The sequence below is a fragment of the Aethalodelphis obliquidens genome, unplaced genomic scaffold, assembly GCF_003676395.1.
Source record: "Aethalodelphis obliquidens isolate GAN/ISIS:26980383/991018 unplaced genomic scaffold, ASM367639v1 scaffold2, whole genome shotgun sequence".
In the NCBI taxonomy this organism is placed as follows: Eukaryota; Metazoa; Chordata; class Mammalia; order Artiodactyla; family Delphinidae; genus Aethalodelphis; species Aethalodelphis obliquidens.
The window spans coordinates 69,774,598-69,787,012 of NW_020837946.1; the positions used below are offsets into that span (position 1 = coordinate 69,774,598).

The following is a 12,415-nucleotide window of genomic DNA, read 5'->3' on the forward strand; positions in this document are numbered from 1 at the left end:
CTCACGGAGGTAAAAAGGCAACTCGAAATCTAACCCGGGACGCGAACTCTGGTTCCCGCAGGCCCTCCCAAAACGAACTCTGATTTCCTTGGAATAGCAGCAGCTTCTCCGACACATTGACAGTGTCACTTCACTAGACACCCAAGACTCCTTGGAAGCCAGGAGAAATGATCATGCTTGCAAAGGACAGGAAAGCACACTGCCTCCGAGAGGAGCGCGGAGCTGCAAATTTACCTCACGCTGACTCAGTCCACACAGCAGATGGTGCAAAGCTGCAAGGGAAACGACCTCCCCAATTTTTTTAAGTACTTCCTAATAGCAGCTAAGTGCGTCTTTCAGTACCGGGCACTACGTTCCTGTGAAATCTATCCTCGGCTTCTAAGAGCTTCGTTTCCGCACATGACACCGACTCCTTTGTTCGCGGTGACTCTGACCCGAGGGCGGCAGGTCTGGCCGGGCGCCGCGCTCCGACCGCCAGGCTCACTCCCGGAAGCCCAGCGCGGCCCCCGCTACCCCTCGCCCTCGGCCTGGGCGTCCCCGGGCCTCCCGGCTGCACGTGCGCCTCCTGCTCGGCGGCAGCGAGGTCGCAAGAGCGCAGGGCCAGTGGGTGATTGCAGGAACACACTGCTCCATTTCACTCGCCACGCAGGCCCCCTGTTTTGTGCTTTTTGTCCTCTTGTTTAGTTCTTAGGTGTGGGAACGGAGAAACACAAAGGAAAATCAGTCTTCGCTGTTCTATGTGGCAGACAAAACTCCGCGGAACGCCGTCTAGTGGCGAAATCGCCCAGGGAAGGCAAATCGGTCTTGTTCCCCCCACCAATTTTCACTTTAATTGGAACTTTGAAGCCTCTTTGCATCTGTCAAATTGCAAAGGGGATACACGACCGTCTCTGGGTGGTGGTAAATTTCGTCCCATAACCTGAGACTGGCCCAGACTAAGCAAGAAAGTTGAACCATTCTCCACCTCTTTCTTGGATCTCGTTTCTCTGGACACAAAAGTACAAAAATCGCTTCTCCAGGAGGTAAAGGCAGAGCTCTGCGGACACCTTGACTAAGACGCAGCGACCCCCCAGCTGGAATATCCACATTTCTGTATTTTTTTTCTCAAGGGATGGGGATCTGGCTTGGGCAGGACTGGCACAGGAGTTCCGTTGTAGAAAAGACGGGAGTGGTGCCCCCCAGATACCTCCTAAAGCAAGTTTTAAGCTCAGTGGTTAAATACCGACCTTTCACGAGTTTGCTCTATGAGTCCTTCCCCCCCTCCAACCCCTCCCAAATCCCCCCAAAACAATCCACTCAAGAAATGTAGGCCATCCTGTGTATTCATTTACGGATTCACCACTCAACTCCAAGGCCTCGTATTTAAGGACCGGAATTTTCGACATCTGCCTAGAGCTGCGGTCAACAGCCTATTTTGACAAGCATTTAAATCACACCCTTTTCTTGCCCAAAGCCTCCCTCCTGACTTTGTGAAATTTAAAGAAATTCTAAATTTCGTATTAAAGACCCTCCTTTTCCTGCTCACGTTATTTCCTACTTAAAGATATAAGGAAGTGTCTACATTTTCCTGAAAAAAAGAAAAAGTGCAACAAAGTAAAACGACTCACAGGGAACTAAGTAGTTGTAAATAAGAGGAAAAAAAGTAATTACTGGTAGTGCTATAAAACAAATTTAAGAAGAAAACGGGAGGCAGTTTCCACTAAACAGACTGCCCCATATTGGAGTAGGGACAGGCTATTCTTCCTTAACCCTTAAAAATAATCATCTACAATTAAATTATTTTCAAACTGTAAACTGCTTTCAAACACCATAGCATTTTACCAGATTTATTTTACTTGTTATACACAGACGATACAAACGAGCAAAAAACAAAACGTTTCTCAATGGAGTGTGTACTTGTATAAATTATTCAGTTCACAGACAAAACGAAACAAATATAAAAATCACAACATTAGATTTACAGAAGAGCCAAAATATACACACGTTTAGACCCTGAATTCCTATCAGGAAAAAAAATCCCCCCAATGGACTGAATCTAGATTGAATATTGTGTATGATGCATATTTCACATTAATTTTAAAATACAAAAAAAAGTATAGGTTTGCTACACAACATTAGAAATCCTACTAATCTATTTTCAGGGGGATTAGTGCTCCTTATCAAATATAACAAGACTTAGTGGGAGGGGGAAAAACAGTCTTACTTGCATTAATGCTAGTGTTTTCCCAAGGAAGTCAAATTGCAGCTGTTTCTAGGTGTCGGGGAAATCATTTTCAAAACTAAAATGCAGTAAAATATACAACTCACACAATTCATCTTCACTAGACTACACTATAGTTACCAACAATTCAGTCATCTATATCATTAGTAGAATATTCATTACAAAGATTTACAGCATATAAAGGTGGAGGGGGGAACTGAAAAGATACTCAGAAACAGTTTGTCAGCATATGTGGCACCTGCACAGACCAGTAATGGATTTGGCACTTGGGGAAAAACAAATAAGGCAAAATAATATTGCTGATGTCGAGCTATTCTATTTAGAAGTAAGGGGTAAAAAACATGTAATTCCAGTTAGCTTTGCTTTGCAGGCATCATGCCACTTAATCGACTTGCCTATGAAAAGACACCTATCCTTTACAGGTGTTTGGTCAGATTCTCCTTAGCTATTTGTGTGCAGTAGGGCAGAGTAATTATTTCATGCAACGGATTGAGGAGAAGTGAGAAACCCATCATTATCTAGTTTTTCAAGTTTCAAGTTTTCAGAGCCTCTTAGAATATTGTTAATTATCCCACCAGAAAAAATGTTAAAGGGGAGGGGGGTGGAGAAAAAGGCAAAGAAAGGAAAAGAAATGAACGAGAAGGTTAAGCATGAACTGGTTTTGTGCCTTGACGATGAGAATAAAAACTAGCCATTCGTTACAGTAAATTAACACTATATACAGTCATTTCACAGGCTTTGCTCCACTAAAATTATTAACATCCCTACCATCCATCCATCCATCCACTCGGGGATAAGAAAGGACGCGCTGGGGGGTCCAGGTTCTAGAGTCAACATCCTATGGTTAATGGGGAGGCCGAGATTTGGCGGGTCGGAATAGCTGCTGCCTGACAGGACTGCCCAGGTCTCCTAAAGGTGAAGAGTTTCATTACCAGAAAGGGAAGGAGAGGGTGAGAAAAAGACGAGGGGAAGGGGAATTGTTGGGAGGATAACTTCACAGAAGGTTCGGAAGTAGGAAAACCAAAAGGTTTACAGCCAAGTTGAAGGTCGGTGCGCTAATTGCGGAAACTGCTGTGCAAAAAAAAAAAAAAGAAAGAAAGAAAAGGTTAAAATTACACTCGGAGACCTGTACTAATCCGCTGCAGACGGTGTTCGAGGGTCAAACAAACTGAGGGGGCGCGCGAGTGGGGCGTGGGCAGGAGGCGCAGGGGGAGAGGCGCGAGGGGCTGGCGGGGGCCCGGCCGCGGCGGGGCGCGGGGCCGAGGCGGGCAGGGGCGGCCTAGCTGTGCGAGTAGAAGCCGTAGTAGCCGCCTATGTCCTTGGCGCAGTTCTTCTCGCAGTCCCGCTGGGCCAGCACCTCGCTCTTGAGCGGGGACGAGCTCTCGGACACGGGCGTGTCAGCGGGCGAGATCCGCCTCCGTTTGGCCTGCTCGTAAATCCCCGAGTCGCTCGAGTCGATGGACTTGATGGAGGAGGGCGTCTCGATCCAGCTGGAGTCGGACAGGTCCTTGGGCTTGGCGTCCTCGGCGCCGGGCGGCAGCGGCGAGCGCTCGGCGGCCAAGCCCTCGGCCTCCTCGCCCAGGTAGGGGTTGGCGCCGGCCATACGCGCGGCGGCCGCGGCGCTGTTGGGCCAGCAGGGCAGCACCGAGCCCGACTTGGCGCCGCAGTACTGCGGGGGGCTGCGCGCGCCCCAGCCCGACGGGTCGGCGTAGTAGCCGAGCGGGCGGCCCGTGCAGCCGGCCGCCTGCAGCGGCAACGCCTTCACGCCGGCCGCCGCGTACGAGAGCAGCGTGGCCGCGTTGCCCGCGAAGTCCGTGGCCGTGTCGTAGGCCGAGGCGGCGAAGTCCAGCCGGTTGTTGGCCGGCGTCACAAACCAGCGCTGCGGCGACGGCGCGCCCGGGTCTTCGGCCTGCTGCGGCGACAGCAGCCCGTTGGTGTGCGGCACGCTGCGGTCCGTGCCCGGCCCGGGGCCCGCGCCCGCGCCCGGGTGGAAGCGGGCCTTGGCGTAGTTGCTCACGAACTGGTCCTGCAGGAAAGAGCCGGCCATGGCGTAGCGGGCCCCGGGCACGATCTGCGAGCGCGGGGAGTCGTTGGGCGAGGGGGTCAGGCGGTCCATGTCGCAGCCAGTGTAGATCCTGCGAGGGAGGGAGAGAGAGAGAACCGAAGGGTGGCGCCAGGTCCCTTCGGGGGGCAAAAGGGAAGGCCACCCCTGGTTGCCCACCCACACCATCTCCACGTGTAACCTGCCGCCGTCCAGGATGGAGACAGACAAAAGGTCACAGACCTGCATCCTCTCCAAAATAAATCGTGAAATTATAAAGGAATCAATCTGTCTATTCAGGGACCTAAAAATGATACAGGTGAAGAAGAAGGCTTCCCTCCTCTCTTGCGTTCTCTCACCAGGTGCACAGGGGGCCCGAGAGAGGAGCACAGCAAGGGATTCTCATCCCCCTTCTCCACTGTATGTGTACACATTATGGCAGATTTACCCAGGAACTAAGGTGTTATTTGCCCAGTGGGCCTTTCTTCTTCGGTGAGAGTTTCTGAGCGAAATTTCTAAACAAGTCACCCACTTCCACCCTTTTAAGACCGCTTTCCTCCATTTGACACACGCGCGGGCCCCCCAGGTACTGACAAGCATCGGACTGGTTTTCGCCAGTCTGCTGAGACCCGGGAGGGTTACTGCTGCAAGCCTCCGCAGGACTTACTGTCTTGTTTTCCCCGTGTGATCTTTCAACCCCCAGCTCCCGACCACTAATACAAACAAGAATCACTACTTGGAAACAAAGTCATCAATCAGTAAAATTCTTTTGCAGAGAAAAAGCCTTCTTTACTCTGACCTTCTTTCCCCAGCTTTTGATCTGTTACTGGTTAAAAACAACAGCAACAACAACTTGGGGGGCAAACTCTTGAAGTACAGTTATCAACCTCCGCCAAGCAGTCTCCCACTAATAATAGCTCATCCTTATACAACTTGATTATGTGTACCAGGCACCCTTGTCTAGGACTGTACAGACAGTAATTTATTTAACCATCACAATTTTCCAAGTTAGGTACCATTATTATCCCACTTTACAGGTGAAGAAACTGAGGCAAAGGGAAGTTAAATAACTTGCCCAACCCCATACATAATTGTGTTACACATAATTGTGTTACTAAGAATTACCTTAAAGAAAATAGTCAAAGATTAGCTCTAGGCCCTGGGCCTAGAAAATCCCATTCGAATTGAGAAGGAACCAGAGATTGGATCAAGATTGGTCGAAGTATTTTCTCATACACATACACACATGCCTCCCTTTTTATTTAGCTCACACATAAATGTTTTAATCTTTAATCAACAGACTGTTTTGAAAGAGAGCCTCAGTCTTGTCAGACCTCAATCCTTTGGGGAGGAGATTCCCTGGTGAGTGGCCAAGCAAACCCCCTGGCCCCCCTGAACTCTTCATTGCGCTCCCTGTTTCTCCAAAAGTGAGCCAGGCCCAAATAACCGACATTAACAGTGGAAAGGGAGTGTCATAAACCATTCTACTCTTCTCTAACCCATAAATGTCTAAGATAACCACTTGTACAGTTAAAGAAGCTTTTTATGAGAAATATATAGTGATTTAAGAACCAAATGGAGTGTTTTTTTCCAACAGAAGTCAGCCAGAAGAGGGGCAAGTGAGTGTCATGCTGTGGCTGCTCAGGTGCAGTTTGCTTACTGCACAAAATTCCCCTCCTGAAATTTAAGTCCAGCCTCAAATAAGAACAAGTAGAGGGAGGCAGGAAGGGAACATAACCAGCAAGGTGCAAATACCTTCTCTGTTTACCACCACAATATTTTAAAAAGAAAAAAAAAACAACGATCTGCAAAAGATACAGTTTATATGCCCATCCAGGTCCCAACCCACTTGGGATTACTGAATTGATTTGTGCAAAATAAATGCTTTGGAACAGATGTTCACAGCAGAATTAAAAGCTCAAAATCTACAAGACCCCCTAGTACAGAGACCAATATCTCTGGTCTCATGGGCCACACACTTTCCACTGTGCTGAGCCCACCTTTTTTAGATTGTGAGGAAGGACTAGAGTAGCCAAGTTTTTTTTTCCTGGGGAATCATACTGATGAGGCTTGCTTCCTTTGGACCACTTTTGAGGGATGCACATGGCAGTTACAGGCAGTACCATCCATGACTGTCTTTTCAATTTGTTATAAAAATATCAGGAGGGAAGTTCGGTATCTACCTGGAGATAGCCACTTGTCTCCTCCACAAATTTAATCTATTCCTAGTCAAAGACAGATTCAACTTTGTAGTTCTATCCCAAGCACTTAATGCAAGCCATGAAATTAAAATGTATGTATTCTTCCCTTCTATGGTCAGAAAAAAGTGAAGGGATCACCATAATCCAGATTTAGATTTTGCTATATAACTCTATCTGAACTCCTAGGCACTATACCTGGGCTCTGAGGAAGAACGCTAGAACAAGCCCAGGAAGTATTCAGTTTACACCTACTGTTGCCCCCAGAGGACAGCATTTTGATAGAAAAGACATGGAGTAGGTAAGTGATGCCTGGAGAAAAGGGAACCAACACATTTAATTAAAACGCACCTAGATAAAAACGATAAGAGGAAATATTTTTCTTTCGAAGCATAAATAATACACAGCAACAGAACCTGGGTCCTTCCCAAAGCCTGAAGTGACTGCAATATCGGCTGTGCTCGTGAACTTGCCTGTAGTGGGTGCACATTTTTATTCAGTCCATAGTAAACTTGCACAGGAAAAGCTATTACACAAAACTTGGAAATGGGTAAATAAAAGTCACATATGCCAAGGAGACTGTAACAACTGCCAGAGCCACATGCACTTTCAGGCAGACTCGGGTGGTTTCAGACACAGACAATCTGAGCTGAGCATCTGCAGTGCCACATACAACTCGCGCACCCGGGAACCAGGGCGGCTTCCCCAGCCAGCCAGTCCCCGAGCCCCGCCAACAACTTTGTAATTCACGCAAAAGCTAAAAATAGGCAGAGGAAACCTTTCACCAAAACCACAGAAGTACTAAGCCAGGTCACCAGAGAGAAGGGGAGCCGACAAAAAGGAAAGGAAAACCTCGAAAACAACCCTGTCTTCACACTTTCTAGCTTCCAAAAGCCTTGTACAAAGCAATGCACCTTTGACCTAAAGCCCAATTCCACAAATTTGAGAAAGTGCAAAGCTACTTACGTGTCATAATTATCCCGAAATCCTTTTGCAAAGGGGTTGTGATCTATTTTCAGTTGTGTAATCTGGAAAAGAGAAAAAAAGATTAATACGATTTTACATTCTATACAGAGGATTGGGTGTTTAAGGATATGTCATCTGCCGCTTTTTACAGGGGCTTACGGCCCACAATTTCATTAAATAGCAAAGTTTCCCTAATTGAAAAATTTGAGGGAATGGGTGGAAAGGAAAAAAAAGAAAGTATGATGAAAGTTATGAGGAACATGTTTAAATTAATGGTGACTAAAACTAAAGAATTGCTTTCAATTAGCTCTCCCATGTGTTCTAAATTGGTTCAAATGCTCATTTTTTTAAAATGCTTGTTACATAATGCCCTTACTCAGGCAAAAATCTTTAAGGGGCACTTGAATTCATCACTAAAAAATGTTGCGTATCTTAAATGTTTCATCATATTTTTTAAAATTGGTCGCTTTTGATACATAACTTGAAGAACCCACAAGCTGCATCTTAAAATCAGTTTTGATTTAAAATAAACGCATATTTTTAACTTCTAATATTTTCATTTAAGTTTTTAAAAAACACCATCAATTCTAGTAGTCAAATCAACAGTAGTAAAATAAGTTTCTGCAAACTTGCAAATGCTTAAGTTCAAACTGCTAGAAAACTCACTTCGTAGCCCCCAGTAATTTATTGTAGGTTTTAAATATATGAATGTGGGTTTCTTTTGATCACCCAGAAAGTGATACTTGAAAACTAAATAAAAATTCCCAAGAGGCCCGAGAAATTCTGGTCACCTTAAAGGTGGCCCGGGTGACCCGCGACGGAGACGAATAGGAAGCGTTTTCCCACCGGCTAGGTGTTTAGGGAAGGTGCCCAGCAGGCCCCTAGCCCTACGCCTAAAAGGCGCAGCAGAGCCAGCTGCGGCTGACGTTAGTGCCAGAGCGGGGGATGGCCGGGGGTAGCGGCGCGGGCCTGGAGAAGCCGGTGCCGACCGCCGCGCGCCCAGCCCCCAGGCCTCCTTACATCGGTGTTCTGGTAGGCGGTGACGGCGATGAACTGAGTCTCGGGAAAAGTGAATGTCTGCACGCGGCCGGGCTGGCTGGTGTCCTCCGTGCCGTCCTCGTTCACTTCCACCACATGCAGGCGGGGCTGGTACTTGTGCAAGGACTGCAAAACCACCATCTGTCCGGCGGAGAGAAAGGGGAGCGCCGGGCGGCGCGTTAACGCAGCCGGCGTGCGCGGGGCTCTGCGCCGCCCGCCGCGCGGAGGCTGCAAGGAGCCCGCCGCCCCTAGTAACTGATAGCGGGCCTCGCCCGGCTGGTGACTGGCTGGCGGGGGCAGACCAGCCCTCGCTGCCCGGGAGCACGGATCGCCCGAGCACGGGAGGAAAACCAAACCCGACCGCCCGATCCTCAGGGCCCTTCTCCCTGTCCTCCTTTAAGGAGAAACAAAGATTTTCACAACCTGCAGATCCTGCGCGTTTCCTTCTCAAAATCAACCAAGTATTTGTACTTGGGAAGGTTGGGAACTCGGGAATTGGGCGAGAGGGGGGGAGAAGAACAACTTTGTAGATTGTTTAATATAATTTCGGAGGATGGAAATAGAATTTTTTAGAAGTCTTTTTAATGAAGCAAAGAAACGTGTCCAGTTTCTCATGTTGGTTTAAAGTGATGAACTGGATCTTAGGGAGGGACGAGTATGTATAAGTGAGTGTGTGTGTGTGTGTGTGTGTGTGTGTGAGAGAGAGAGAGAGAGAGAGAGAGAGAAAGAGAGGGAGAGAGAGAAATGAGCGCTTGAGCCACTGACCTGCCCATTGTTGTTTGAAGCTCCTTTGTTGTTTGTAAGTTTTAATTTTCCAAAAGAGATTTCTTGACGCATCCAGTGAGCCCCCGTGTTGGGGGAATCCGGATGCATATAGACCCGATTTCCTAGAGAAAGAAACAAGTTGTTTACATGTGCCCCGGGCACTGCCCAGTCTTAACTCCTCACCACGTAGGACACACACACATATACACATACGCACACCCCTTATTCCACTGTGAGGCCCATTAGCTGGGGCTTTTTAGGCCGTGCTTTCTTCCTATTAACTGGGATGATTAAAATTGCTTTTGCATAATCCTCCCCCTTCTCGCGGCTCAGTCTGTCCCCCTATCCCCCTCGTTTGCTTTTAGAAGTCATTGGCCGATCGTTTTAAAAGTCGCTCGAGCCAGTCCACAAAGGCTTTAATTAATCATTCTCACCTAAATAAGTGTCAGGAAAACGTGTTAATTGGAAGGACTTGCCTTGCACATTGGTGTCCGCTTTGCCGCAAGGAACCCATTTGCCTCCTTGAAACCTCCAGTGATTGGGATCCGCCAAAATCACATCCACAAAAATATTGTAATGAGCCGTGGGATCGAGACCAGAAATGTTAAAACTTAAAAAAGGAAACATGCGCCTATTTAAATTAGGAAGGGGGGAGAAAACAAGGGGGAAAAACATAAATGTTAAAGATTAAATGCAAGAAGCGAGGCGCCAGATAGCAAAGCAAAACTTGTTCTCTCAGCGTCAATGAGCGAATGTTTGCTGGGTTGGAAAAGGGGTGGTGGCGGAGGAAAAGAAGTGGGGCTGAAGTCGGGGAGTCGGCAGGTAGCACTGCCCAGCTGAAAAGCGAGATTGGCGACCCGAATCTCCACCTGTCGGTGCATCGGGCGTTGATGCGTCCCTCCCATCTCCCGGCCACCGGCCAGGGCTCTCCCCCTCTCTCTCGCTCTCCTTTCTCCGGCCACTGACTGGCTCTCCGACCACCTTTCTAGAGCGGGACCCCCCTCCCCGACATCACCGCGGTGGCTAGACCTTCCACTTTCCGTTTTTCCAACACCAGCCAACTCTAGGACGCGCCAGAGCGCCTTCCACTCTGCTCCCGACCCCGAATCTTCGCTGCCGCGGCGGTCACAAGCCGGGTGCACTTGCCCCCGGACCGCGCCTGGAGCAGCGGCAGCCAAGAACGTAGCATTACCTGCCCTGTTTGGTGATGATCATCTCCGTTTGGTGCCGGTGAAATTTCAGCCAAAGGGGCCTGTTGCACAGGTACACCTGCGCTTTGCCGGGCACCAGCCCGGGCTGTGTGGAGGAGAACTGGTAGAACGGGGCTCCTTGGTAGGAGTGGCCGTACTGCTGTGGGTAGGGGTAGCCGGCGGTGGGGTAGCCCTGCGGTGAGGAGTTGGACAGGAGGCTGTTGTAGGCTCCGTTGGTGATGACCGGGTGGTGGGCCATGTAGCGGCTTGGGCTGCCGATGGAGAAGGCGGGGTGCGCAGGTCCGTGCTGCCCGGCGTACGGGAACATGGCACTGGGAGCAGTGGCCGCGGACTGTGGCTGGCTGGACTGAGAGAGGAGGTAGCGATCTGCAGCAGAGCCATCGAAACTGTGACGAAGCTCAGAGACCCCGTCCAAGACAGGAGAGAGTTTACTTCTCTGGACGTCCCCTGGTGAGTCCTTGGAGTCAGGAAAATTGTCTGTATCTGACTGATTCGTCATCCCCCTGGTAATTTTTTTCAGAGGTGAACTTCTCTCCAGGTTGTCAGTGGTCGAGATAATGGGATGATCGTGCAAGACGAGCTCAGATCCGCCTGAATGTGGGTAGCTGCTGCTCACATTGAGAAATTTCTTGGAGAGCATGATAGAAGGAGAAAGGCAGTGCTCCAGCTGCATAGCTCTGGAACCTGAACACTCGCCCTCCTGTCCCTGGTTTTTAAAGTCCTATTTATCATAAACTAGAAATCCACAGACCCCCTCACTAGACAGAAAGCACTTCAACCAGCAAATGCTTCTCAAAGGTTTGATTTACTTTTTTTTTCCCTGGGAGAAGAGATTGGCCAATTGACACTATGCAGCAATCAGAAAAGGCTCACTTTTGATCTTGCTGCTTGTGCAGCCGATGAAACGGCTCCTGCCATTGGTTAACTGCTGACAGTAATTTAATTAGATAGACATTAATTAGGATAATCACCTGGCTCCTGGTCGCTGCGATCATGGCAAACTGAAGGGGATGATTTTATTGTTGGCTTGGGGGTGGGATGGGGAACATGTGTTAGTTTTACGTGAGCACTGTTGTGTCACCTTTAAGCTTTGTGACCACTGCTTTAGGAAGATTCAAAGATGTGCAATTTACTAAACATTTTCCTACCTTCTCCCCCCACCTCCCTCCTTTGGAGCTGAGGGGCGGAGGAGGGAATTCAACGATGCTAGGAGATTTTTCGGATCTGAATGAGCCAAATATTCAGTTGAATGTAACGATTTCAAGTGCAAAGTATACAAAGCGCGAGCCGGTGGCCTCTTCTCGCCCTGTAAAAGTTCCAGAGTCTGTCTTTTCCAGTTAATACAGAAGCACAAGACACCTGACCCAGTCCTTTGTGAGCAGGTCCTGTGTGTCCTCCACGAACACCCCCACCAACGCACACCTTTTAAACTACATACATACATAAATAAATCACTGCTGCTGAGAGCCACCTCCATGAGAGAGAGCGGGAAGGGGGAGTAGTGGGGGAGAAAGGCAAGCAACTCAGCCCCCCCATCCACCCACCTCGGGAAGGTTCGGTTTCTTGGTTGAGCACAGAAACAGTGACAATCAATGATCTCCTTTTTAAGTTTTGAAATAGTCATAAGCTGTCGGGCTGAAGTGCCTTAATGTAGTTGCTGTGATGTTTACGAGGTCTTCCCTAAATATTTTATCAGCGAGCTTGGTTGCAGATTATCTGAAGAGCATCTAACTGGGGGCAGGCGCCATGCATGCCTCGCATGCCACTGCACTTCCTTCTCTCTGAGGTACGGCCTTGGCGACAGGTTCAAAAGCCTCGCCAGGAAAAGAGAGGGCCGGGTCCTCGCGCAAATGGGTTCCCTAGAAGCGTTGATCTGGGGAGACAGAGTGGAAGTGGTGTCAACGCAGTGATCGTTACGGAAGACTCTGTGTGTGTGTGTGTGTGTGTGTGTGTGTGTGTGTGTGTGTGTGTGTGT

At 48.8% G+C, this 12,415-nt stretch overlaps 1 protein-coding gene across 1 annotated transcript; it reads right to left on the reverse strand.

Moving 5' to 3' along the window:
• Positions 1–1,815: 1,815 nt before the first annotated feature.
• On the reverse strand, positions 1,816–11,656 carry TBR1 (T-box brain transcription factor 1). The gene is made up of 6 exons (XM_027115264.1): positions 10,422–11,656; positions 9,706–9,860; positions 9,230–9,351; positions 8,447–8,605; positions 7,427–7,488; positions 1,816–4,356 (listed from the first exon to the last, which is right to left on the reverse strand). Exons 1-6 carry the CDS (start codon positions 11,111–11,113, stop codon positions 3,501–3,503), a joined length of 2,046 nt encoding a protein of 681 aa, XP_026971065.1. The 5' UTR covers positions 11,114–11,656; the 3' UTR covers positions 1,816–3,500.
• Between the last annotated feature and the right edge of the window lie 759 nt (positions 11,657–12,415).